The sequence below is a fragment of the Physcomitrium patens genome, chromosome 2 (genome assembly GCF_059467195.1).
Source record: "Physcomitrium patens ecotype Gransden chromosome 2, ASM5946719v1, whole genome shotgun sequence".
NCBI classification, from domain to species: Eukaryota; Viridiplantae; Streptophyta; class Bryopsida; order Funariales; family Funariaceae; genus Physcomitrium; species Physcomitrium patens.
In genome coordinates, this window is record NC_143411.1 from 19158441 (window position 1) to 19180608 (window position 22168).

At 44.6% G+C, this 22168-nt stretch overlaps 4 protein-coding genes across 14 annotated transcripts; 3 read left to right on the forward strand and 1 right to left on the reverse strand.

The window, feature by feature from the left end:
• The first annotated feature begins 183 nt into the window (after positions 1–183).
• Positions 184–2978, forward strand: LOC112275705 (WD repeat-containing protein VIP3). Of its 2 annotated transcripts, none has more exons than XM_024506305.3 (3): positions 184–582; positions 1972–2138; positions 2309–2978. In XM_024506305.3, exons 1-3 carry the CDS (start codon positions 411–413, stop codon positions 2939–2941), a joined length of 972 nt encoding a protein of 323 aa, XP_024362073.1. In that variant the 5' UTR covers positions 184–410; the 3' UTR covers positions 2942–2978. The 2 variants fall into 2 exon arrangements, with proteins under 2 accessions (XP_024362073.1, XP_024362082.1); XM_024506314.2 differs by lacking the exon at positions 184–582 and adding an exon at positions 1540–1680.
• Positions 2979–4403: 1425 nt separating this feature from the next.
• LOC112275717 (adenylate kinase 4) lies at positions 4404–6449 on the forward strand. Its single transcript, XM_024506325.3, has 6 exons — positions 4404–4578; positions 4674–4819; positions 4975–5094; positions 5221–5388; positions 5569–5658; positions 6017–6449. Exons 1-6 carry the CDS (start codon positions 4470–4472, stop codon positions 6155–6157), a joined length of 774 nt encoding a protein of 257 aa, XP_024362093.1. The 5' UTR covers positions 4404–4469; the 3' UTR covers positions 6158–6449.
• Positions 6450–7881: 1432 nt separating this feature from the next.
• LOC112275666 (peroxisomal adenine nucleotide carrier 1) lies at positions 7882–11443 on the forward strand. 9 transcript variants are annotated; one of them, XM_090248247.1, is made up of 8 exons: positions 7979–8540; positions 8795–8960; positions 9131–9321; positions 9563–9794; positions 9967–10113; positions 10316–10494; positions 10631–11024; positions 11337–11443. In XM_090248247.1, exons 3-7 carry the CDS (start codon positions 9179–9181, stop codon positions 10998–11000), a joined length of 1071 nt encoding a protein of 356 aa, XP_090104373.1. In that variant the 5' UTR covers positions 7979–8540; positions 8795–8960; positions 9131–9178; the 3' UTR covers positions 11001–11024; positions 11337–11443. The 9 variants fall into 9 exon arrangements, with proteins under 9 accessions (XP_024362042.1, XP_024362017.1, XP_090104373.1 ...); XM_090248246.1 differs by lacking the exon at positions 11337–11443 and adding an exon at positions 11236–11293; XM_090248245.1 differs by lacking the exon at positions 11337–11443 and having other exon boundaries at positions 10631–11293.
• A 1028-nt stretch (positions 11444–12471) lies between these two features.
• On the reverse strand, positions 12472–21738 carry LOC112275657 (kinesin-like protein KIN-UB). Of its 2 annotated transcripts, none has more exons than XM_024506212.3 (18): positions 20692–21738; positions 19984–20084; positions 19549–19671; positions 18954–19139; positions 18482–18703; positions 18089–18251; positions 17733–17971; positions 17217–17429; positions 16718–16855; positions 16213–16467; positions 15747–16010; positions 15332–15476; positions 15060–15152; positions 14679–14804; positions 14260–14385; positions 13783–13926; positions 13293–13421; positions 12472–13081 (listed from the first exon to the last, which is right to left on the reverse strand). In XM_024506212.3, the coding sequence occupies exons 1-18, from the start codon at positions 20927–20929 to the stop codon at positions 12921–12923; spliced, it is 3066 nt and encodes a 1021-aa protein (XP_024361980.1). In that variant the 5' UTR covers positions 20930–21738; the 3' UTR covers positions 12472–12920. The 2 variants fall into 2 exon arrangements, with proteins under 2 accessions (XP_024361980.1, XP_024361971.1); XM_024506203.3 differs by having other exon boundaries at positions 15747–16028; positions 20692–21652.
• Positions 21739–22168: the final 430 nt, after the last annotated feature.

The window sequence follows — 22168 nt, forward strand, 5'->3', positions numbered from 1 at the left end:
ATTAAATCCGGAATTCCATCAACGCCCTCACCCACATTCAGGTTCCACCTTGGCAACGGATGAAAGAAAGAGGTGGGGGGATGGGATGCATTCCCGACACTTTGGATGAAGAAGACCGAATCTCGCTTGTTCGCTCGCTACCTTTCCCTCCTCTCTCCTCTGCTTGCTGCTCTCGCGCCTCCTCGCAAGCTCGGTGGTTGCTCTGTCTGCCTGGTGTTCGCTAAGTCGTGTCGCAGCTGCAACGATGCATCATCGTCCTCGCTCCTGCTGCTGAGCCATGTAATTGCGTCAGGGGAGAGCCGAATTCGCCTACCAGTGGTGATCAGCCCGAATCCATCTGCTGTTGCGCTGGAGGGGTTGCGAGGGACCCAGGCAGGGAAGGCCAGGTCCAAGGGAGAGAGCGCGGCGACATGAAGGTGAACAGTTTGAAGAATGTGGCAGGGGCGCACAATGATGGCATCTGGGCGGCGGCGTGGGCTCCCGCGACGGACTCGAGGCCTGGGTTGCTCATCACTGGATCCGTGGACGAGACAGTGAAGCTGTGGAGAGGAGACGAGCTGGAGTGCGAGCGGACCAACACAGGTTTGTGGTGAATTAGGGTGCGGAACGGGTGGGTTTTATGAAAACCCGGATCTTTCTGTCACTTTGGATGCCGGAGTCGGCGATCGGTCTCCGAGAGCTCGTTCTTCTTTCTGTTTTTGTTTTTCATTCTTTGTTTTGAAGTGTTTATCGTGGTGCGCCTGGAGCGATGGTCAGCGCTGGTGAGCTGGAACGGGTGTGAATGCTGAAAAACCCTAGCGAGATTCTATCCCGATGTAGATTGGCGCTGGAATGCCGCCCTTGCTCACGAGATGGGCGTGTGGACTGTTTAGACTGTCGCATTAGCTGGTTTGCAACCAAATTGTACGTTTTGCGGGCAGTTGGTTGCGGTAAACCCTACGTTTGGGTGGCTAGGCGGATGTGGTCGTGGCGTCCGTCCCAGGTGTTGCGCAGGCAAGCTGCCTGCGCCGGTTTGGGGTGGAAGCGCAGACCGTCGGTCGAGATGACGATAATAGGCCCAGGGCTCAGGTTCTACGGTTTGGTTCCATGAGGTTCTTTCCCAGTTCCTCCGTCAGCGACGCATAGATAGAGAAAGCCCGGTTTCCAACGCGGAAGTGCATGGTCGTCGTAGCGGGTCGTAGAAGGAGTGGGGTTGGAGGGATGAGGCAGGCGTAGTTTAGGTCAGGAATGCAGCGGCGAGGAATTTGTGAGAGTTGTGAAACATATCATCACATGGGGTGGTAAAAGTTGAGCAGATGCCTCGGGGGAGTACGAGGCGAAGCGCTCGTGGCGTGATAGTGGACCAAGGGCGTCAGCATTGCCGCACAAAGAGCAGTGGGCGTCGAGACCAGCTTCGCGTGAGCAACGTATGGGGTAGCGGTGTCCCGCTGGATACGGTGGTACGCAGCAGGGTGAGAAGGATGAGGAGAGGCGCGTTTCGGGGATGCAGTAAACGTTGTACCCTGCTCAGTTTGCTGGACGCAAAAGAGCAGTGTTGGGTGGATGTGGAATGGTGAATGTTTGGATTGGGGTATTGTTGAGAACGGTAGTCGCATGCACCCGAATTGGAAGCACCTGAGTGTGGGAGGTAGGAGATGATGAATGGACACCACGGTATTTTGGCGGCCGGCCCGGTTGAAGGTACATGCAGGATGGACTCGTCGGGGCCCATGGGATTGGACGCAAAGTATTTTGTGTGCGCGCAGAATGGAAGTGAGTGTGCGGGGGTACGTGGATGGCGCGGGAGAGCGTGCCGAGGTGTCGTGGGCGGATGAAGGGTGAAGGGGTGTGCTTGTCGTGGGCGTGGGGTTGTATGAGTTTGGCAACATGTTTGTGGCGTGGTTGCGACCTCCGCGATGATGCTGGATTAGTAGTGAGTAGTGGGCGTGCATCGGGGTTGCTGACCCGGAGTTGTTGCACATGTGGTGGCAGGTCATTCGCTGGGTGTGGTTGCAGTAGCGGCACATCCGGGAGGCAGAATCGCAGCTTCGACGTCTCTGGACAGTTTCGTGCGGGTGTTCGACATCGACTCGAATGCTACCGTGACGACCCTGGAGGCCCCTCCATCAGAAGCGTGGCTGATGCAATTTGATCCCAAGGTACGTCGGGGCTTACCGAAGTTGTTGGGGAGGAGCAGTGCACGATCGTGGTGTGAGTGGAGGGTGCAGGCCGATGATTGGCCCGCAAAGGAATGGAATGGAGCCGCGTGCATAGGGTGACGAGGTTGAAAGGAGCTGAGGGCGGTTTTGGGATCGGTGGTGGTGTGCAGGGTGAACTCCTGGCAGTCGCAGGAGGAGGGAGTTGTTCGGTGAAGATATGGAACACAACGAGTTGGAAACTGGAGCAGTCTCTGACGGTTCCTAAGGCCGAGAATGGTGCGGACGGCAAAGCAGCAGACAAGGTGGGGCTGGGGAAGTTCGTGTTGGGAGTGGCGTGGAGCATGGACGGGAAGAATCTGGCTTGCAGCACGATGGACGGGACAGTGGCAATCTTCGACGTGGGCAAGGGGAAGCTGATCCACACATTGGAAGGGCACAACATGCCAGTGAGGTCGCTGGTGTTTTCTCCAGCGGACAACCACGTTCTGTTCACCGCATGCGATGACAAGCACATCCACATGTACGACGCGAGGAGTAGGATGCTGGTGAGTGCGTTCTCAGGGCACGCGAGCTGGGTGCTGAGCGTGGACGCGAGTCCGGAGGGGGCAGCCATCGCGACAGGGTCAAGCGACAAGACGGTGCGGCTGTGGGACCTGAAGATGCGGGCGTCGATACAAACCGTGACAGATCACACGGATCAAGTGTGGGCAGTAGCGTTTCGTCCTAGCGGGGAGGGTAGCAGTTCTGGAAGGCTGGCTAGTGTGTCAGATGACAAGAGCATATCTCTGTACGAGTACACATGAAGCAATGAATGTATCAGTGGATTGTGGTTGTCGCGCACAGTTGTGATGGCTGGAAAGTGTGATGTCTGGACGGCTGCTGGGGTGGAGAAAAGGTGGTAGGAGGATTGGGGTAGAGGCAGGGGATGTTTGGCGCCGAGAGGTGCGGTTGTGGGAAGTTTGTGGGGTTGGTGCAGCGTGTGGGGGATGCAAGTGTGGGATGTGGATATGGATGTGGGGACGCAGTTTGCAGGGCGAAGGAGTGCATCGCAGAGCGCTGTGGAGCGAGGCAGAAGGGGGAAGTGCAATGCTTGCATGGATGCACAGACGACAGCGTGGGTGGTGGCGTGTGAAGTTGCATGTGTGGGCATGGGGGCTGGAACAATGCAGCGCTTGTGACGAACTGAGTGTTGATGCGGGGCTTGCAGTGATGAGCCAGTGATGCGTGGCTGACACGAGGTTAATGCTTGGATGTGTCGCTCTATAGTTGGTGCTGAGGAAGAGTGGATGTCGTTGGTTTATTGTAGTGTGTTTAGGGGGCTGTGTTATGTGTTTCAACTTACATTTTACGATATCATGAATACTCTGATTTTTTGCGCTCATGGTAATGTGGTGGCTTGTATGTTTTGTGAATTTCACTCAGGGTAGTGTAAAGTAACGAATTGCACTGGTTCAAAGATTTTTTACATGGGCAATTTTATAATTCATCGTCACAATTGCATTGGACTTTTTAGATGAGTATGTTGTTGATTGCGGGCAGTATCGAAGTGGGATTTTAACTGTATCATTGCACATACTCATCGTTGTTTTTTGCATTTAAATGCTTGGGAACAGCAGGAGTTGGTTTTATTTGATGAAGATTTCAATGCATGGCCCAAACCCCTCGTCATTGTTTTGTTCAAAGGATGCTTATCTGTTATTATAAACTAAACGCCAGTTTTTAGGGTGTATCTGTGTTAATCTTCTTTCCGCAGCAAAATTATCTGCGTTCGCCGATGTATCATGGTTTTAGTTTACTAGGTATTTTTAGTGTCTATTTGTTTGTTTATATATTTTGTCTCTTCAACAATGGAAATCCCTGCATAGTCTACTTTAATGTATCATAGAATTGTTTTAGGTTTTGTAAACTTTTGCGGTGAGTGTGTCATAAGATAGTCTGCTTTCTGTCCAAGTGTGCTGTGCAAGACGTCGTGTCTTTCGCGACATGTAGCCACCGGATGCAGGGACGAATGCTTGGTAACTAATAAAGTAAATTCAGTTGAATTGGTGAAAAGTAAACTATGGAGTTATAGTCGTGGCAGGGGCAGTGGTGACTACAGTGACGGCAAACTTGACTGTGAGCCTTGAGGACTCTAGCGCGGTCACGGTGGAGAAAGACGCTGGAAGCTTTTGCGGAGCCTTGAAGCGATTTCGTCGCAATCACCACCGCCAGCTCCACAGCACATTACATGCAACCCCGGGCCCCAGTCCTCCTTTGCCCCGCCGCTGCCATTCCTCTTCGCTTGCTCTCGCTCTCTTCTGCAGCCTCTCTGTCTCTTCCCACGGTCTCGCTATGGCCGCCGCGGCGCAGTTGGAGGATGTTCCCAACGACTCTCTCTTCCACGAGGTCATGCGGCGTCTCAAGTGCGCCCCGAAGCAGGAGAAGCGCGTCATTCTTGTGGGTATGTATGAGTTTTTTGGCTCTTTGTTAGGATTTGATTGAGTTTTTGTGTTGCGGTTGTGAAGGGGTTTAATGCCGTGGTGCGATGGGATGTAGGGCCTCCTGGATGCGGGAAAGGAACCCAGTCCCCCATTTTGAAGGAGGAGCACTGTTTGTGCCATTTGGCTACGGGTGATATGTTGCGCGCTGCTGTGGCGCAGAAGACGCCTCTGGGTTTGGAGGCGAAGGCTGCTATGGAAAAGGTGTTTTTCTTTGAGTCAAATTGCAATGAGAATCATGTCATAGGGGTTTGGTGGGGCTGTTGGTGCAATGGCAGTTGAGGAGCGTTAGCAAGTGATCAAGGATATTGCATATAAAAGATGTGGAGTGATTAATAGAAGCAGAAGTTGGTTGGCAGGGTGCATTGGTGTCCGATGACTTAGTGGTTGGCATCATCGATGATGCTTTGAAACGGCCATCTTGTTCCAAGGGATTTATCCTTGATGGATTTCCTCGCACTGTCGTTCAAGCTCAGAAGGTAAATATTTTATTTCTTTTTTCTCTTCAAGAAATGTTTTGCTGCGAAAAGGCTCTCTGTGATGCCAGTGGGATGGCGAGCGTCCTAGTTATGTGGGTGTCATCTAGTGGTTCTCTCTATGTGCAGTTAGATGCAGCTCTTGAAAAGCAGGGTGTGAAGATCGACAAGGTGTTGAACTTTGAGATCGATGATGCCATTCTGGAGGAGCGAATAACTGGTCGATGGATTCATCCCGCTAGTGGCCGATCGTACCACTCCAAGTTCGCACCTCCGAAGGTGGAGGGCCGTGATGATGTGAGTTTTTGATAACCTAGTGAATTTAATCTTAGCAACAGTTTCGCTGTATCGTCAGAAATGTGTGCAACCTACTCCGGTTGTTTTTGTTCTTCTTCTGTTTGCAGGAGCACAAAAGTCTTGTCTATTTGCGAATTACCTTGGGGGTTTGAGCGACTGTTTGATTTGTGCGTTGTGCAGATCACCGGAGAGCCTTTGATTCAGCGCAAGGACGACACTGTGGAGGTTTTGCAGAAGAGACTGACGTCATTCCACGAGCAGACCACACCCGTTAGTGTTTTGACTTTTCTCGCTTTTGCTTTTTATTTTTTCTAATCAAAATCAAATTGGTTTTGACAAATGCATTTTTGTTGGTTTCTACTGCGGAGTATTTGCAACCTCAGCTTTTGATGCTTTCTGAACTCAAAATTAGCAATATTTGTAGGTTGTGACGCTTGTTTTATCATCAGGATTGTTACAGATATGAGTTGCTCTACCAGCTTATTTATTTTTTGATTTTGTAGGAGTTTGTAGCTTTGAATGTCCTTGCGTGTAGTTTATTTCGAGTAAATCTTATTGTTTCATCCTTTCATATTTTAAAGTTGGGCCTGGCTATATCTTTAATGTCGTCAAATTTTGCTGCTTATAGGTGATTGATTACTACCAGCAAAAGGGTGTGGTGAAGAATATCGAAGCGGCGAAACCAGCGAACGAGGTCACTGATTACATCCGGAAAACCCTTGACTCACCCAACGTGGTTGCTGAAGAGATTCGGAAGGTTCTTGCCTGAGTGTTGAGACGCTGCAGTAACATTGCGTCCTCGTGTACCAGCTTAGTAATTTTTGGGTTGCTCGAACACATTGTTAGGAGCGGAGGTTGCGCACCCTCTTTCTCATGCTGTGCATCTGGATTTGCAACGTGGAACATTTTTATCTTACAATGAAATAGGAGAGTCATTTTCTACTTCTAGAACAGCGGGGTTAACTAGAAGATCAGCAAGTAGGATACGTGCATAGACTTTCGCAGAGATATCTGTATGTGTCTTTTTATGCATGCAAAAGGCTTGCCGTGGTTAAATTTCAGCTGCTGTGATTTGAGACCTTGGAAAGCACCACATATCTCTCTAGGTTCACTTGATGGATGTCCTCCTGCTCACCTTTCCAAGTTTAGTCCATGCTGTGTGAGTTCTGTCTCAACAATTTCTTCCACGAGACATCTATGTTGATTTCTCTCCTAGGCAATTCCTGATTTGATCAGTGGTCAAATGCAACATTTTGGCCTGCTGAAAAAGTTATCTCAGATGTGATGGCTCGGCTGCAAATCTCACTCACGAATGTAAGATATATGCGAGACCATTCAAAAAGGCACTTTGACTCACCCAGTTCAGTTGAGCCTAAGTGCCGTTTTGGCAGACCTCAACTCAAACTTTTACAGCACCGTTGTGAGCTCTCTGGAAACAATAGAGAAGCCAATGAACATTATTCCCTCGCTGCCCACCTGCACTACACCTGTACTCTTCTTCGGTGTAAGACATATACATATATATATATATATATATATATATAATTAGCATCCATATTTGTAGTTTTCAGGAACGGCAGCCTTTGACTATCCTTTCAACTATTCTTGTAAGCTCTGTTATTATCTCTCATGTGGGTAACACGGCATAACAAGAGTTCAACTCAAAGCCCTACTCTAAAACCATTGTGGTGATAGTGGTTCATTGAGGGCTTACTGTATTAGCTAGTCTTTGCCAGAAGTTAGAGAGAAACTGAATGAAAACTCAAGCTGCAAAATATCCTTTATTCCAACTTGTTGTCTTTGATGCCTTTCATAAGTGTAATAGTTGCTGCTAATCAGAATTGAGTAAATTGTGAACCTTGAACAAAACTATCGTGCCAATCAAAGTTCAAAGCAACAGCTTTAAAATCAACTCTCATCAAAATCACTTTTAGAATAGTTGAAAAAACATGATCTATGTTCAATGATTGGGTAGAATTCGGACCTAACAATTTCAGTTGTGCTAGCATTCCCATAAAACAAACATGTTAGTATGAAAATACTTGCATTCTTCATTTTCAATAATAACTGAGAGCTGTACATTGTTTTGTATAATTTCACTAAGAATCATTGGGAATGTTAGTAATGTCAATAGTATACCATAATGAAGTCAATAGTGTCCTACAATGATTGATAGTTCAAATAGACTTTTTGTTCTTGGAACTTGAAAAAATAAATAGAACAATAAAATACATATCTATATATATATATATATATATATATGTAATAGGTTTCTTCAAAAAAGTTAACATTTAAAACAGAATTTTATATATATATATATATAGAATTGATATGATGTGCAAAATGATGAGACAATTTTTCATCTATGAAGGGTAAAAAACTGTAAAGTTAGTCAAAGTCCTCGAACTTACCCCGCCCTTTTTTGAACGATAACGGACACACCCCCCGCCTTTTTCCCCGCCATGCTCAGCGAGAGACTCTCAGAAGCTTCCTGAACCAAGGCACGTTGAGAAATCCTTCGGCCCCCTTCCGCTCGATCGCCGCCGCTACGAGGACTTGCGGCACCGGAATTTCGGCTGCCATTCACACTCAAAACACCGTGAATCGGTCACACGAGTAGGAATGGCAGTTGTGTGAGTAATTTCGGAAGTGATTTTGTTGTATTCTGTGGAGGCGTGTCCGCGACGACCGCGGGCAGAAGTTCTGCGTGTGCTCTGTTGCCGACAGTTCCCCATGCGTTGTTGTCCCCGATCGCTTGTTCATGCGCAGCTTCTGAAACTGAGGCGACGTAATCTGGAACTGCTGGAATTCAGGATGGGGCGTGATTTGCACAGGTAATTTCTCTCAGTTGTGCCGAGGAACAGGGTGCAACTCCGGGAAGTCATGCGGCTCGGGACGTGCGAAGTCGGGGTCGCGGGTTTCGGAAGGTGACCGCCGCTTTGTGCGATGATCTGCACTTGCTGCGATCGGCAATAGGGGGGGGGGATGTGACAGTGAGATTGTCTATGAATGTTTATGAAAGGGGATCCTCGTTGCTCTGGGGTGGCCTGATCATGTTTTGCCTTGGTCTGGCCCACCGGCACCGTCAGGTTGTTGAGATGCTGCGTCACGCAAGCCACTTCGCAGTTATTGCAGAATTGCGTGAGTTTAGGGTGAGCCTTATGTATCTGTTATTTTTGTTTTTTTAGCTCTTTTGTTGTTGTTCCTCTTCTGTAGTCGTTCTTTTTCTCGTCAGGTGTAGCTTTGAGTTAGATTCTAGTATGAAATTTGATGTGTCGGATTGGTGCGAGTGTTGCCATGAAATCGTTGTGGGATGGCGCGGGTTGAGATCGTCTGGTTAAGTGAAGTCGTTCTTTGTTTTCTATTTTGATTGATATAGTGAATTTACTTTTTATGGTCTTTGCAGCTTGGTTTGGGGTCTGATTGTGCGAGTTTAATTTACAAGAGGGTGAGTCATATCTACAGCGGTAGTCAGTGGATGTATTGCGAGCTTCTTTCGAGTGTGTAGTTGCCAATGGTCGAAATTTGTGCACTTCGGTGGTAGATCGCACCCCCGTTGCTGACTTTTTAACGTAAGTTGGGGAATTGTTATCAATCAAACACGATCGCTGTATGGAGATGCAGTTTGTGTTTTATTTATGTTCCCCTAACTTGTTTCTTCTGCGATAATCGTTCTCCATGTGTTTCATTCCTTTCTTTCAAATTCGATCACGCTTTAAATATGACGTTGTTTGGATTTCAGTCACCTTAATCATTCATTGCGAGCGCGAAGACTAGAAGCGCGTGCAAGATGGAGCTGGATTTTAAATCATTGACAGAAGCGACCTCCGGTGCTGTTGGTGGTCTCGTTAGTACAACTCTTTTGTATCCGTTGGATACGTGCAAGTCCAAGTATCAGGCCGAGGCTAAAGCTGGAACGGCACGGAAATACAAGTAAGTCAATTGATATTGCTGAGTGCATAATGGAACTGCACATATAGGATTTGACTCTCTGTACCACTTTATTCATATCTGTGAGTAAGAGGTTTCCGTTTTGGAGGAGCATTGAAATGTATAGCTCATGGGGTTCACATAAGCTTCTCTTCTGGCTGTTTTACAACATCCATTGTGGTTTAGATGCTGTCATGGTTGTGATTTGGCCACTCGCTGACAGTTTTTTCGACTTTATATTCAGGTCCCTCTTTGATGTGTTCTGGGAATCAGTTGGAGCCGGCAAAGTCTTGTCATTGTACCAGGGACTTGGGACGAAGAGTCTGCAGTCTGTCATCTCACAATTCATCTATTTTTATAGCTACAGCCTTTTCAAGCAATGGTACTTAGCTAAAGCTAAAGTATCCAAAATGGGCACGGGGGCGAATCTAATAGTAGCTGCAGCAGCGGGCACGTGCACTGCTGTATTGACCCAGGTTTGCTACTATTGCTCTTGATTTAACAAGATGTCATGATTCTTCTTTAAAAGCGACAAATTAAAACTTTGAATTTTGACACCTCTAGTTCTTGGTTCGATGTGCTATTTGCAAACCTAGCTTGAGTGTGCCCTCAGTGAACTCTTGTTGTTTTGGGATGATTGAAAAACAGCCCCTAGATACTGCATCAACCAGGATGCAGACAAGTGCATTTGGAAAGTCGAAAGTTTTATGGAAAACATTGACAGAAGGCAGCTGGTCGGAGGCTTATACTGGGTTTGGAGCATCTCTTGTCCTTGTTTCGAATCCGGCGATCCAGGTTCTAAAATTTTACCACCTTGTTCATGTGACATTTCCAGTTTGAGTTTCACTTCTAGGCAAGGTTTTATTTCTCATACATGTTTTTGTTTGCATACTTCTGTTTTAGTTTATCGCGCATATATTTGAGAGCTAGTCATCTTAGAAAGCGGACTGTGATAAATATCCTAAGATATTAAGCAAATTTGGGAATTGTGTTGCAGTACACTGTATTTGAACAGCTCAAGGACTTCTTACTACGACCAGATGTAGTTGTTGAGATAGTTGGGACAGATAGGAGACTTTCTAAGTCATCTCCTAAGGCTTTGACTGCTTTTCAAGCATTTTTGGTTGGAGCATCATCCAAGACCATTGCTACGATTCTTACATATCCTGCTATCAGGTGATTTTATCTGCTCTTGTACATGGTTGAAATGAAGGATCAGCATGTCCAGTTGTAGACTTAATACCCGTAGTTCTCCTTCACATAGAGTTGGTATCTAAAGATAGATGCTTTGGCGTGTTTGATTATCTTGCAGAGCAAAAGTCATGCTTCAAGCAGCCGAATCTGAGGAAGACAAGGCAACACGCTTGAATGGAGAACCAGACTGTAACGCAAGACATCGTGCTCGAAATATGTTGGACACATTTAAACAGATCGGGCAAGAGGAAGGGGTAAAGGGCTATTTCAAGGGTTTGCATGCTCAAATTGTTAAAACCGTCTTATCGGCTGCTCTTATGCTTATGATCAAGGAGAAAGTTGCCACTAGTACTTGGATAGTCATGATGGCGTTCCGAAAGTGGTTGCTTACGAGTGGAAAGCAGCTTAAGACCGTCAGTGTACCTCCATCTGCTGTTGCTCCCATTGCTGCAGTTGGAGTTGCTCTTGCCTCGAAAGCTGCGAAGTAGAGCTCATCCATCGGTGGTACATAGGTATTCTACTGGAAACCGACTGTCTCAAAAATTAGATTCAGTCGTATTCAAGTTTAGTGGTTAAAATTTAACGCTCTGAACCTAACAGTTGAGGTCTGCAGGTTCAAAATTAGGCGATTCTTCATCAATACAGACGAACATTCTCAGATTTTAGACGATTTTTTAATCATATAATAATTAGCCCTTTTGTCTTGTATATTTCCCCACATAGGTTTTGTATAATCCTCTCCATCAATTGAACACCTTACCTGGTGTCACGTTTACATCTGCATTTGTGTACGGGAACCAAATGATTTTTCCACCTGTGGATAGGATGAACCTGAATTAGCGCCTGATTCCTCCATTTGACTTCATGTGAGTATCAAACTTTCTCACAATTGATCTTCTTAATACTATTTTCGATATTTTATTTATAAATATTCATCTCAGGGACTTCAGAATGTCGTAGAATGGGTCACAAAATGTTTAGTGGCTATTTCATCATGTTTCGGCTGGATTCAGTTATATAGCGACATAAAGTACACCACCGATTCTTACAAAATTTAGTGGAGTCATGCGTAATGAATAATTCTCAAGATCCCAATAATTTTTTTTTTTTTTGAAACAAGTGATAAAACTAAAATAAAAAGGTCGTTGTCACAATTCTAAGGCCTAGATAGTATATAATTAAGCTGAACATCTCCATGATTAGACTCATGTTACTAACACAATAAAATTACAATGGAGTCTGGACCCTTGCTGAGAAAGCCACTTGGGCCCAAATTTTTTAGAGAAATGCATTATGGCCGTAAATTTCAAAACAGATTTCTCACATTGTCAACTAAGAGATGTCATTTAATTATAGCAACGGTTCTGCGATGGTATTCAAACTGAACATGTGTATATCAATCAAATTTGACTCAACAATATACTGCGTAGAATCCCACCCATCAAGCCGGAAGTACTCTAAGATCATGTTAGTACCATGTTAAAATATGATGGTGCTTAGAAATATAGTTTTGACATTCAACTTTGATCTGTAGACAAAAGCACTTGAGCCAATTCCAACAGCACGACTAACGAGAGGTGGCATTCTGGACTCCCTTAGGCTCTACCCAACCCTGAGTTCTAATGGGGATCAAGCCTGAATAATCACGAGTTCTACAATGTGAATCCGCGGATAAGATCCAAAATTGCATGAATGAACGAAAGTGACAACGAAGCTTGTTCAAGTAAATATTTAGTACTGCACAAATTTTTCTGTCAGACAACTCTAATAATGTCACACTGACATCCAACGCTGCTAAAAATAAGAGGTGCTGAGAATTGCCTACCAATGAATATCCAAATAAGAACAAAAGCATTAACCCCAGTCAACGGTTACAGTTTTCAGAAAATCTAATGAAACTTGATCTTTAAAAATACAGATGAAAAATTTGCACCAAGCAAGTGACCTCAGCAAAGCCAGTTGAACCAATGAAAAACCCTAAATTTCAGGGAGTCAACCTATGGAAGACATTGTCAGAATACATTCCGATGCTATCCCGTTCAGGCTTTACTAATGAGCCTGCTGAATAGATGAAATAAATAAACTTCACATAGAGCAGTGTTGACCTTCGATTGATTGGCCAAATCCTAGATCTTTCTTCTAGTGAAGATATCTGGGCCATCAAAACCGCTTTAATATAGTCCCTTTCCCCACCCGTTCACACTGGGAAACAGACTTGGTTGAAGTAAAGGCAACCAGAGGGGGGAGGGAGGGGGAAAAATACAAAACAAAATTTAAAAGACAAAAGTGATACAGGGGCAAATTTTACAACTGATTTATGTCATTTGTGATCTCTATCCTAATTATACAACTACTCAGAAATGAAATAGGACGCCACATCCTGACTTTAGAAGACAAAAAGGTAACCCTCAATAAACCAAGTGAAGGCGTCTCAGCTCTGATTGGAAGGTGCCACTGGCATTTAATGTGCGTTGAGCAAGGTTGCGAATGTCCTCCCTAGAACACTCTCGAGAAATGCGAACCAATTCCCAAAGGGCACCACCAGCCACCAGATCTTTGGCGTTAATTTCTGCAAATCATCATCGGTAGAGGTCCAAAAGTAAGTAGCTTGATTAATGGTAGAAATGACTTAAGTGAGAAGGAAGTTATGAATAAAAACTACAACTATGTGCTGCTCAAAAGTCTTATTTAAGGCAATTTACAACGTTCTTTTACCAAGCCGTCAAAGACCTCCGCATGAAACACCTTTGAAACCTACTCAAAAGTGTGAAGACAATTACCATGTTGTGCTAAATGACACAGTGCTAGCTCAATATGGCGCCGGATAGGCGAGGCATCATTATTGGCATTTGCAACAATCCACGGCAAAGCTCCATCATCTATAAGTAATGACCTTCCTGATTTGTAACCTGCGCCCAGAACACCACTCTTTAGTAAAATGTTGCTAATTGACCACGTGTACCAATGCTAACAATAGAAAATAACTCAGTTGTGAACCACAGGGACACCATCAAAGTTAACAGATCAAAAACTGTAAGTCCAATGTCCAAATGATTTAACACAACCGGCAAATAGTATAAACTTGACGGACGGCTTCAGCTGTGGTACCACACCTTGGTGAATAAACCGAAATCTGACAACTTAAATAAAATTCTCACACTGCAACAAAATCATCAGAAATCCAGAATCCCAATATAACTTCAAGTATGAAGAAAACATACACGAAGGCAACATAGATGGCTCCGCACTAAACGAGAGTAAAATAATTACCTTGCGCAGCACCTCTAGATTCACATTTTGCGAAATTTGCAATTCCCCGAGCAACTTGAGCTAGCACATCTGGATGCCTCGACCGCACCATTCCGAGTAATGCCCGAATACCTCCTTCCTCTCTCAACTTAATTTGCAGTTTATCTGTGTCACATTAAGTCAATGTTCATTAGAATCAACATACCTGTAACATTTTCTACACAAAATACTATTACCCAGCACAGTTACTGCTGCTACGATACACAGCAATTGTTCTACATAAAACCTAAAAAAGAGCACTGGTAGGAAAAGATTAGCAAATGAACTGATCACACAAATCAAACTTAAGAACGAGCCTCGCTAAATGTAATGTTAAAAGGATTCTTCATTCACTTCAGCGGGCAATCAAACTTGGCCATTCACATGGCATCATGAAATGAAGTAGAAGTTTTCTAGGGAACTTAATTTATCCGATGAAGTGGTTCAGGGTTAAGGTACCGTTTCCACATAAATTAGCTATAGCTCCGGCGACCATCCTGAGCGTCTGAGGGTCCTCAGCATCATCAGCAGTCCGTGCCAACAAACCTATCCCTCCTTGTGCCATAATGAGCTCTTGATTTGTTTCTGCTTCCAACAGAGTAAAGAAATGTAAGCAAAAGACGGAGAGTACCCTTAAGCACGTGTTGCCCAAGGTACTTTCACAACAGGATATAGAACGGTAAGGACGGAAGAACCCTGGTTCAACAAATAACCAGGCAAAATTTCCAGTAAGCTGCTCCATGACCGCAAGCCACCCATGACAATATGCTCGCTCGTGAGGAGACAATCTCAAAATTCAGAAAATCCAGTAACTTCATCAGACGAATTGAGTTGGGAGGGTAAAAACGTATGAAGAGTAGAAGATAAAGAAGTGTCACCATTCATAGCAAGGTTAGCTACAGCCCCAGCTGCAACGCGCCGAATAGTCTCGTCTTCAGAACTTTGTAACAGATTGAGAAGAGAACCTAAACCTCCTGCTTCCACAATTTTTTCCTGATTCGATTCTGAGGAGCAGAATAACAAATGTAAGAACAAACGCAGAGAAAAGAGCAACTATAAACCATGCAAGTCGTAACTCTTATTGAATTATTTAAAAATGAAAACAAAAATGCCGATTCACATACAGAATCAAACATGATATTTCTAAAAATAAGACAAACGAAAGGGTACAAAATTCGCAGCAGATACACTTCAGTTGCTCGTTAAGGCGCTACAAAGATAATCGAAGAAGAAAAAAGCCAGTCACTTTGTATCCCTACCTTCAGCAGCAAGATTGGCAACGACCTTCACAGCGTGTACCCGTACATCCACATCCTCCGACTCCAAAAGCGAAAGTATTTTATGCAATCCAACTGTAAGGTTCCACATATTACTAATGCGATATGTAGTACACTTGCAGCATTAAAAAGACTACTTGTATCGTTACTACCATCAAAGGGAAACAATGATATGCAGGAGACCGTTGAAATGCTGCGATGGCATATACCATGGAGGTAGAGAGAGAGAAACGGAGGGAAGCTGGTAAGCGTACCTTGTTCAAAGAGCTTAGCAATAGTAGCACGTTGGCCATTGATAGTGTCACGCATATGATCAGGATTGGAAGCACCAACTGGGAGACTTTCAGATCCAACTGAACTTCTTCCAGAGCCTCCCTTATCAACCATCCTTCGAGTTTGCTGCATAACCGCAGATGAGCATAATATTTAAAATGAGATAATTGAAATGTGGGACAGTCATCACATTAAAAAAATAACTGACCCTTAAATAAGAACAATTCTAACAAATTCACATTTTTTGGCGTCACCCATCTTAAGGTTCAAGAGATCTGATAAAAACAAAGTAGATAAATACGCTTTTTTGAAAATGCCACACCCACAATGAGAAAAATAAGAAAATATTAAAATAAAACTCGTTATCAGATATGTGAAAGTGGAGAGATTACAGACCTCCTCATCGTCACTGAGAAAACCTGCTTGCTCCCTCAATTGTCTATTTTCAGACTCCAGTCTTCCTCTCTCTTTGAGCTCATCTTCTAATCGTTGTCTTAAAGTCAGAAGTTCATCACTTTGTTTTTGTATGTTCCCTTTCATGCTCTTTCTTGACGCTGACGATTTCAATGCACGTAGCTCCTGTTCTAGTTGGTCATTCTTTTGCATCTGCTTCTCGAGAGACAACCTCAAGCTCATCACTTCGCTACTGTGCTCACCTGACTGTATTGCCATGGAAAACTGCAAATATAAGAATAAAGGAAGCCTCAGAGTTGCAATAGAACACCACACACTAATATCAGGGAAGTCCAAGAACAAAATGCTTTGAGTGGACCCAAAACCGAAAGCCACAAGTTTTTTTCTAGACAAGACTCCCTTTCGAAATGAGTACCAAACAATGCAGCAAATAAAATAGAGCATTCACCTCTTGGCGTTGATGTTCAGGTTGAGCACCGTTAAGAAGCTGCTTTCCTAGGCTTTCACATAGAACCAACTCTCGTTGACTAGCCAACTCATTTTCTAACCTCTCGCGATGAGCTCGCTCTTGCATGTATAAAGCAACGGTCTCTGCCAGTTCCTTCTGATGCTCCTGAATGAGTTCTGCAATCTCTCTCTGGTGCATTTCCGCCGCATCTGTCAGCTCTTTCGGGAGTTTCGTCGTGTCCACATTGGAAGATTTCTGCCAACATAAAGACGAGGGTTACAATATTATTGTTCTCCTTGCTCAATAAAACAGAGTTTTCGAAATAAGAATGATATAAGGCGTCGCATCAGCTCATGTTCAAACGCCTTAGGTCAAGAACATTTTGAAATTTAAATACAATAAGAACCCAGCCTCTCGAAATCAAGTAACTTGCACAATCCCAATTAGCACAGTGCTTTAGTTGCTGGATACAATAAAGTCATAAAGCTTGATACTAAAATAATACCTCTGCTTTCTCCGACTGATGTGAAGAAAGTGCTTCCAGCTCCTTCTCGAGTTGCTCACGCCGAGCGCACTCGGCCTCTAGTTGTAGTTTCATATCCAAAACGTCTTTCCGATTCTGCGACTTTTCTGCAGCCGTTAACTGCACGCCATTCTAATTATAAGTCTCATTTTAACCAAACGAGTTTTTTTTTAAATTAGAAAAAATCTAGACATAATTAAGTAAAACAAAAAGTGAATCAAGCAAAACCTCAACAGTAATATCGAATTGGCACTCAATCAAAAAATACAGGTCCAAGGGATCATCATTACGACAGGACTTTTCACAGATTCTACTAGACCTATGTCTCACATAAACAAATTCATGAAGCTCTATTTTATGAGATGTTCAAAAGCACATGTGAACAACGCGATTATCACAACCTATCAGCCCTTTTGAAATGGTGGAACTGCATCCAACTAACCATTGATATGCACGGAAAACAAAGTTTAAGCAAACACACCTCCAAAGCATGCGCAAGCTTGCTCTCGGCTTCATACACATCTTGACGAGCATCATCAAGCTGCCTGGCACACTCATCCTCACTATCTTCCCGAGATTTTACTAGCCTCTCATTCTCTGCTACCATTCTGTCCAACTCTGTCTCCAGCCTTCGACAAAGGCTTTTGTAATCGAACTCCTCTTTCAGTTTCACCATATTCTCAACTTTCATGGCCTGTATGGCATGACGAGCAGGTCAGAGGTAGGAAAGTAAACAAAAAACTTTAAGAAAAAAAAAAATACAGGCATACTTCTCAGAATTCACCAATTTTTGAACCAAAACAGCCTCAAACTGCACCTCACGCACTAATTTTTCAAGACAGAAAATACTCTAATCAAGGTTTAGACTAAATATGGTGCACAATCAATCCTCAAGGTCAATCATTCACAAGTGCAATCTGCAACTGGTTACCGATTCAACCAGAGCAACATGCAATGTATGATACTTATGCTTTAAAGAGAAGCGAAAGGAACTCACACGTTGACCAAACAAGATTGTGCTGGTGGTTTCTCCTCTGTGCCGGGGCGATGGTCCAATTGTCACAATCAACGACGTTCTTGCAGTACCTCCAAATGAATCTCGAAGCAATCTAGTTAACTTCGAGTCACGTATTGGAACATGAGGACTATTTTCAGCAAGGGCATTGATGCATTTCCCCAATGCTGTCAGAGACAAGTTGATTGATTTTGCTTCTTCTAAGGTGTGACCCTCGCTTCCTGCTCATAGGAAAAGACAGCAGAAATAGTTGGAACCAGGAAGGCAATATTTCATTGCTACTAAGAATCACAGATTTATACGCAAAATGGAAAGAATTTAAAGAGAAGAGTATGTACCAGATTTGTCCACACGCTCTGATCCGGCAAGATCAACTATAAGAAGTTTACTTCTTCGAATAATTGGAGCACGCAGTCCCGTTCCCGTCTGAGGGCTGCCGTTATCGTTTTCATTTGTGGCGGTGTCTCCAGACCTACCTTTGTAACCTTTCTTCACTTGAACCTGCAAGAAGAAGTATGTCACATAAGTAGAAATCCAAAGTCTCAGAGGATACGATTAAGCACAGAAAACACCTTAATGCACGACATAGACAATAAAGAATAATACCAGAGGTTCAAAGAGATCCACTGAAGTCCAATGTGTCGTTCATGATTCACCTTGTTAGCAAGGACAAGTCGGTACCACTACCTTAATACGTCCAGCGACAAATAGAATCGGGACAATTTACTTACCACTAAAAGAGCATGACTCCGTGACGATTCTGTATTGAGCTTCGTATTAGCAGCAAAGCGGTTAGCCTCTCCAACATCTAGCAATCGTACAAAGCTGGTCTGATCCTGAAGTAGGACTTGAGTAGCCCCAGGAACTGACACATCACCGGTTTTAGGGTCCTCTTGAATAGCAATGTTATCCCTCTCTGGAGCCAATAAATCTTGCACTGTCTCCATGTATAGCTAGATCAAACAAAAACCACACAAGCGCATGTAAGTAAGAAACTAGACATGACATTGTGGAAGTTACCTTGTTTTCATGTGTTGTTATCAGAGAGTTACTACTGTAAATAAGATAGCCAGTAAGCTGCACATAGTTTCAATTGCTTATCATACGACGCAATGAAGAATAAAGCTTTCAACGATTGTTAACGTACAGATCCAGAAAATGACTAGGCCACTCAGAAAAGAGAACATCAAGAACACAATGCACCTGTAAGTATGAAACTGTTACAGTGTCTTCTCCTGGGGTAATATTTGCCAGGATGTCCTCCATGGCACGAACCATAATACCTCGATCTGCACAATCTTCTTCTCCTAATCTTCCTAGAGTGAATGTCTTTCCAGTTCCAGTTTGTCCATATGCCATGACGGTTCCATTGTAACCTTCGAGAACGCCCTGAAAGAACATAAAACAATAGATTGACAACCGAGAATGAATAGAATGTTACCAACTAGAGGGCTGTGAAACATCAGGCGCAGACCGACTTGCAGAGCTAGTCGGATATAAGAAAGCATGTCGATAGTAAACGAAAGCTGACAATCATAAGACTACCAACATCCGTGTCGGAATCCATAGAATCAAGGAGTCGAGAACAATCGGCTCTAAACAACCTCAATTGAACAGATAATACTGAGGTAGTACTGTGCAATGTCTGTTACCTACAAGTGTATACATAGAATTCTGATGAAGTAAATATGAAGAGGAAAGAAGAAAATTTAGATAATGGACTTTGAAACATTGATATACTTCAATAACAAAAACATTAAAACCTTGCTTCGACAATGTTAACTGAAAATGCACCTACCTCGACAACCGGCTTAGCCACCACCTCGTAGACACGTTTCTGTGAAGCGGTCTCTGTAAGAACTTCATCGAATTGATAGGTCTCGCAGTCCCAATTGTTTTTCCGTAACTTCAATCTTTTGAACTGAAACCAATGAAAGACACGATCAAGATCTTATGGAGTAACATCATTCGGAAGGGTGAGAAACAAGAAACATGCCCTAAATACAATGCAACGCTAAGTAACCAAGACGTTGCTGACTGTTATGAAGCGCCGCTTATCATATACTGACCCGTAATGAACATCATTTAAGTAAAGTAATGGAAATGATGTCTTATAATTGTACACAAACGAACGTATCAATCTGCATTACTGGATCACAATTGTAACACGTTTATCGGTCACTCCCTTAAATCTGTTAGGAGGAAGCTTAGGGTGCTGGACTTCAAAACAAACCTCTGGTTGCAACTCAACGCAATCGGCAAAATCAGCGTCAGCTTCCAGCTCCTCAGCATTCCGAGGGCGCAATCGAACCGCCACCCGGACCCGATTCAGAACTGTACCACACAACCAGAGACTTAAAATCTATCAACCAATACAAATGTCTATCCGGGCGGCTAGATGTGTTACGTCTCCAGCACGATGGCACCCCGAAATTGATGCACACTGAGTTGGATTACTTGACGAAGAATGTAATTCACTGTTCCACAATTAAGATACAACCACGACGTATGAAATACACCACGGTGTATACCAATACCAGGTTTAAGATGATGTCCTCCATGATAATAGAGTGACATGCTCAAGGCGGTTAGCACAAGTACGAAATCAGATACCCTGGAAAATTTCGCATATTCTCACATTACCACTGAGAGCAATCAGGAAGTAAATAGTAACCTACAAAAATGGAGGCGAGGGATGAAGAAGTCCACTGTTAGGTGTAGTGCTCGTCCATTTTTTAATCGGAATCGACAATGGCTATCGCAGAGTCAAAGTTAGACAGGAATGTTCCATCCATGCAGGCTAATGAGATGCTAATCCCGTCATTAAGGCAGCAACCACAAAACTTTCAGCGGCAGCCTAACTAAAATTCTTATTTATCTTTTGCTGAATACATGTGAAATAACCCCCACAAAACGCATTTTGAGAGGAATGCCAGGATACCTCCGTTATCGAAACCGCCCTTGCCAGTTGATCCACTGCTATTCCGCCTATGATACACATTGTTCGATGGGGAAGGAGACGCCGATTTGGGGCGCATATTAGGGGACGCTATTGATGTGGGCGAAGCGGTAACGGGCTTCGCACTTTGCGAGCTCATTGAAAGGGACCTTTCTGTGCGCACCTGGGTGCGTGGGGCCGGCGTAGGACCGCCATTCTTATGCGCTGATGCGAATGCCATTGTTTATAATCACATCCAACGTGCGACAGCATCTACTTGATTGCAATTACATGTACATGATACCTCCAGTTCCCCACCGGACCCTCTTCACGGCACCAAAATGAATTTCAAAAAGTAAATTGTAACATAAACATTCCTCTATCCAATGCCAATCAGCCCCTCAAAACATAGTCGTCGTTCTCCGCGGCTCCACGACTTTTGGATCCGAGATTGTCGCGAAATGGATATCATACCCTATCTCACTATCCTCAACGTCAACGCGCTCTTACTTGAAGTACAAGACCATCATTTTTCCTCTCCCACACACCTACTCCCCAAAAATGGCATCCAAACTGCCCTCTCCACGCATTACTCGCCTCCAAACTCCCAGGCCAAAAACCAAAAAAATCTAAGAACAAAGACTCAGAACACAAAAAGCCCACTAATGAACTCCCTTCACTACCTCCTCAACCACCTCATCCCTCCCGAAATCCACAAACCCCTCATCCCGACTCCATGCACGGACCTTCCACGGCATTGACCACGTACAAACAATCCCCAAATCTCTCAACCCCGCCACATGATACCGACCCCTTTCATTAACCGTTCCTGGGCATGCCGTCCAGTCCAAGTGGTCCTCCTACAAACCAACGTTGTTGAGCGACGATATCAACAGGCCCTGGCAGTAGTACCATGGCTGGCGATGCTCTAGTGCGCAGATACCGATCCATGAGCAGCACATGGACACCACCCGAACAAGAACCAAAAAAGCTCTCCCATAACGAAAGATGTCGCGACGCGCGGGGGGGGATGGGGGGGCGATGACAACAATCCTCCCTCCTCCTCCTTCTGCTCCGTTCCCCTTGCACCCCCGAGTGTAAAAGATGGCCTCTGCTCCACCGTCTGGAAAGAAATTTCCCTCTGGGCAGCACCCTCCTCTCAGGTCGGAACCATCCTCCACTTCTGCCCGTCCCTTGAAAAAGTCTCCCCCCACCTCCCCACTCGCGAGGGTTAGCCGCTTTAGACCATGATTGGCGTCGAGACAACTCCGGGCCTTTTGTTCTCCACCGGAGCGCGGCTACTGCTGCTGCTGCTTTGTCTGGCCATGGTGTGGTGTGGTGGTGATGTGGTTTGGCCGCTCTCTCACAGAGGCTGGATGGCTGGCAGGGGTGCCTTGGAATGCGAGCCAAGGGTTTCTTTGTCTGGGTCGACGGCCGCTGTGTCACCCGACGTGCGCTCTGACGACGAAGCCGACGACGA

Bases quoted from the DNA above. Each gene is read 5' to 3' on its own strand.
- LOC112275705 (XM_024506305.3), top strand. From the start codon at position 411: ATGAAGGTGAACAGTTTGAAGAATGTGGCAGGGGCGCACAATGATGGC. The intron at 583-1,971 runs GTTTGTGGTGAA...ATGTGGTGGCAG, and splicing joins GTGCGAGCGGACCAACACAG to GTCATTCGCTGGGTGTGGTT. The intron at 2,139-2,308 runs GTACGTCGGGGC...GGTGGTGTGCAG, and splicing joins TGATGCAATTTGATCCCAAG to GGTGAACTCCTGGCAGTCGC.
- LOC112275717 (XM_024506325.3), top strand. From the start codon at position 4,470: ATGGCCGCCGCGGCGCAGTTGGAGGATGTTCCCAACGACTCTCTCTTC. The intron at 4,820-4,974 runs GTGTTTTTCTTT...GTTGGTTGGCAG, and splicing joins CGAAGGCTGCTATGGAAAAG to GGTGCATTGGTGTCCGATGA. The intron at 5,095-5,220 runs GTAAATATTTTA...CTCTATGTGCAG, and splicing joins CTGTCGTTCAAGCTCAGAAG to TTAGATGCAGCTCTTGAAAA.
- LOC112275666 (XM_024506274.3), top strand. From the start codon at position 9,179: ATGGAGCTGGATTTTAAATCATTGACAGAAGCGACCTCCGGTGCTGTT. The intron at 9,322-9,562 runs GTAAGTCAATTG...CTTTATATTCAG, and splicing joins GGAACGGCACGGAAATACAA to GTCCCTCTTTGATGTGTTCT. The intron at 10,114-10,315 runs GTTCTAAAATTT...ATTGTGTTGCAG, and splicing joins TTTCGAATCCGGCGATCCAG to TACACTGTATTTGAACAGCT.
- LOC112275657 (XM_024506203.3), bottom strand. From the start codon at position 20,929: ATGGCATTCGCATCAGCGCATAAGAATGGCGGTCCTACGCCGGCCCCA. The intron at 19,672-19,983 runs GTTTGTTTTGAA...CATTGGTTTCAG, and splicing joins GCGTTGAGTTGCAACCAGAG to TTCAAAAGATTGAAGTTACG. The intron at 17,972-18,088 runs GTACATACTCTT...TCCTATGAGCAG, and splicing joins AGAGCGTGTGGACAAATCTG to GAAGCGAGGGTCACACCTTA.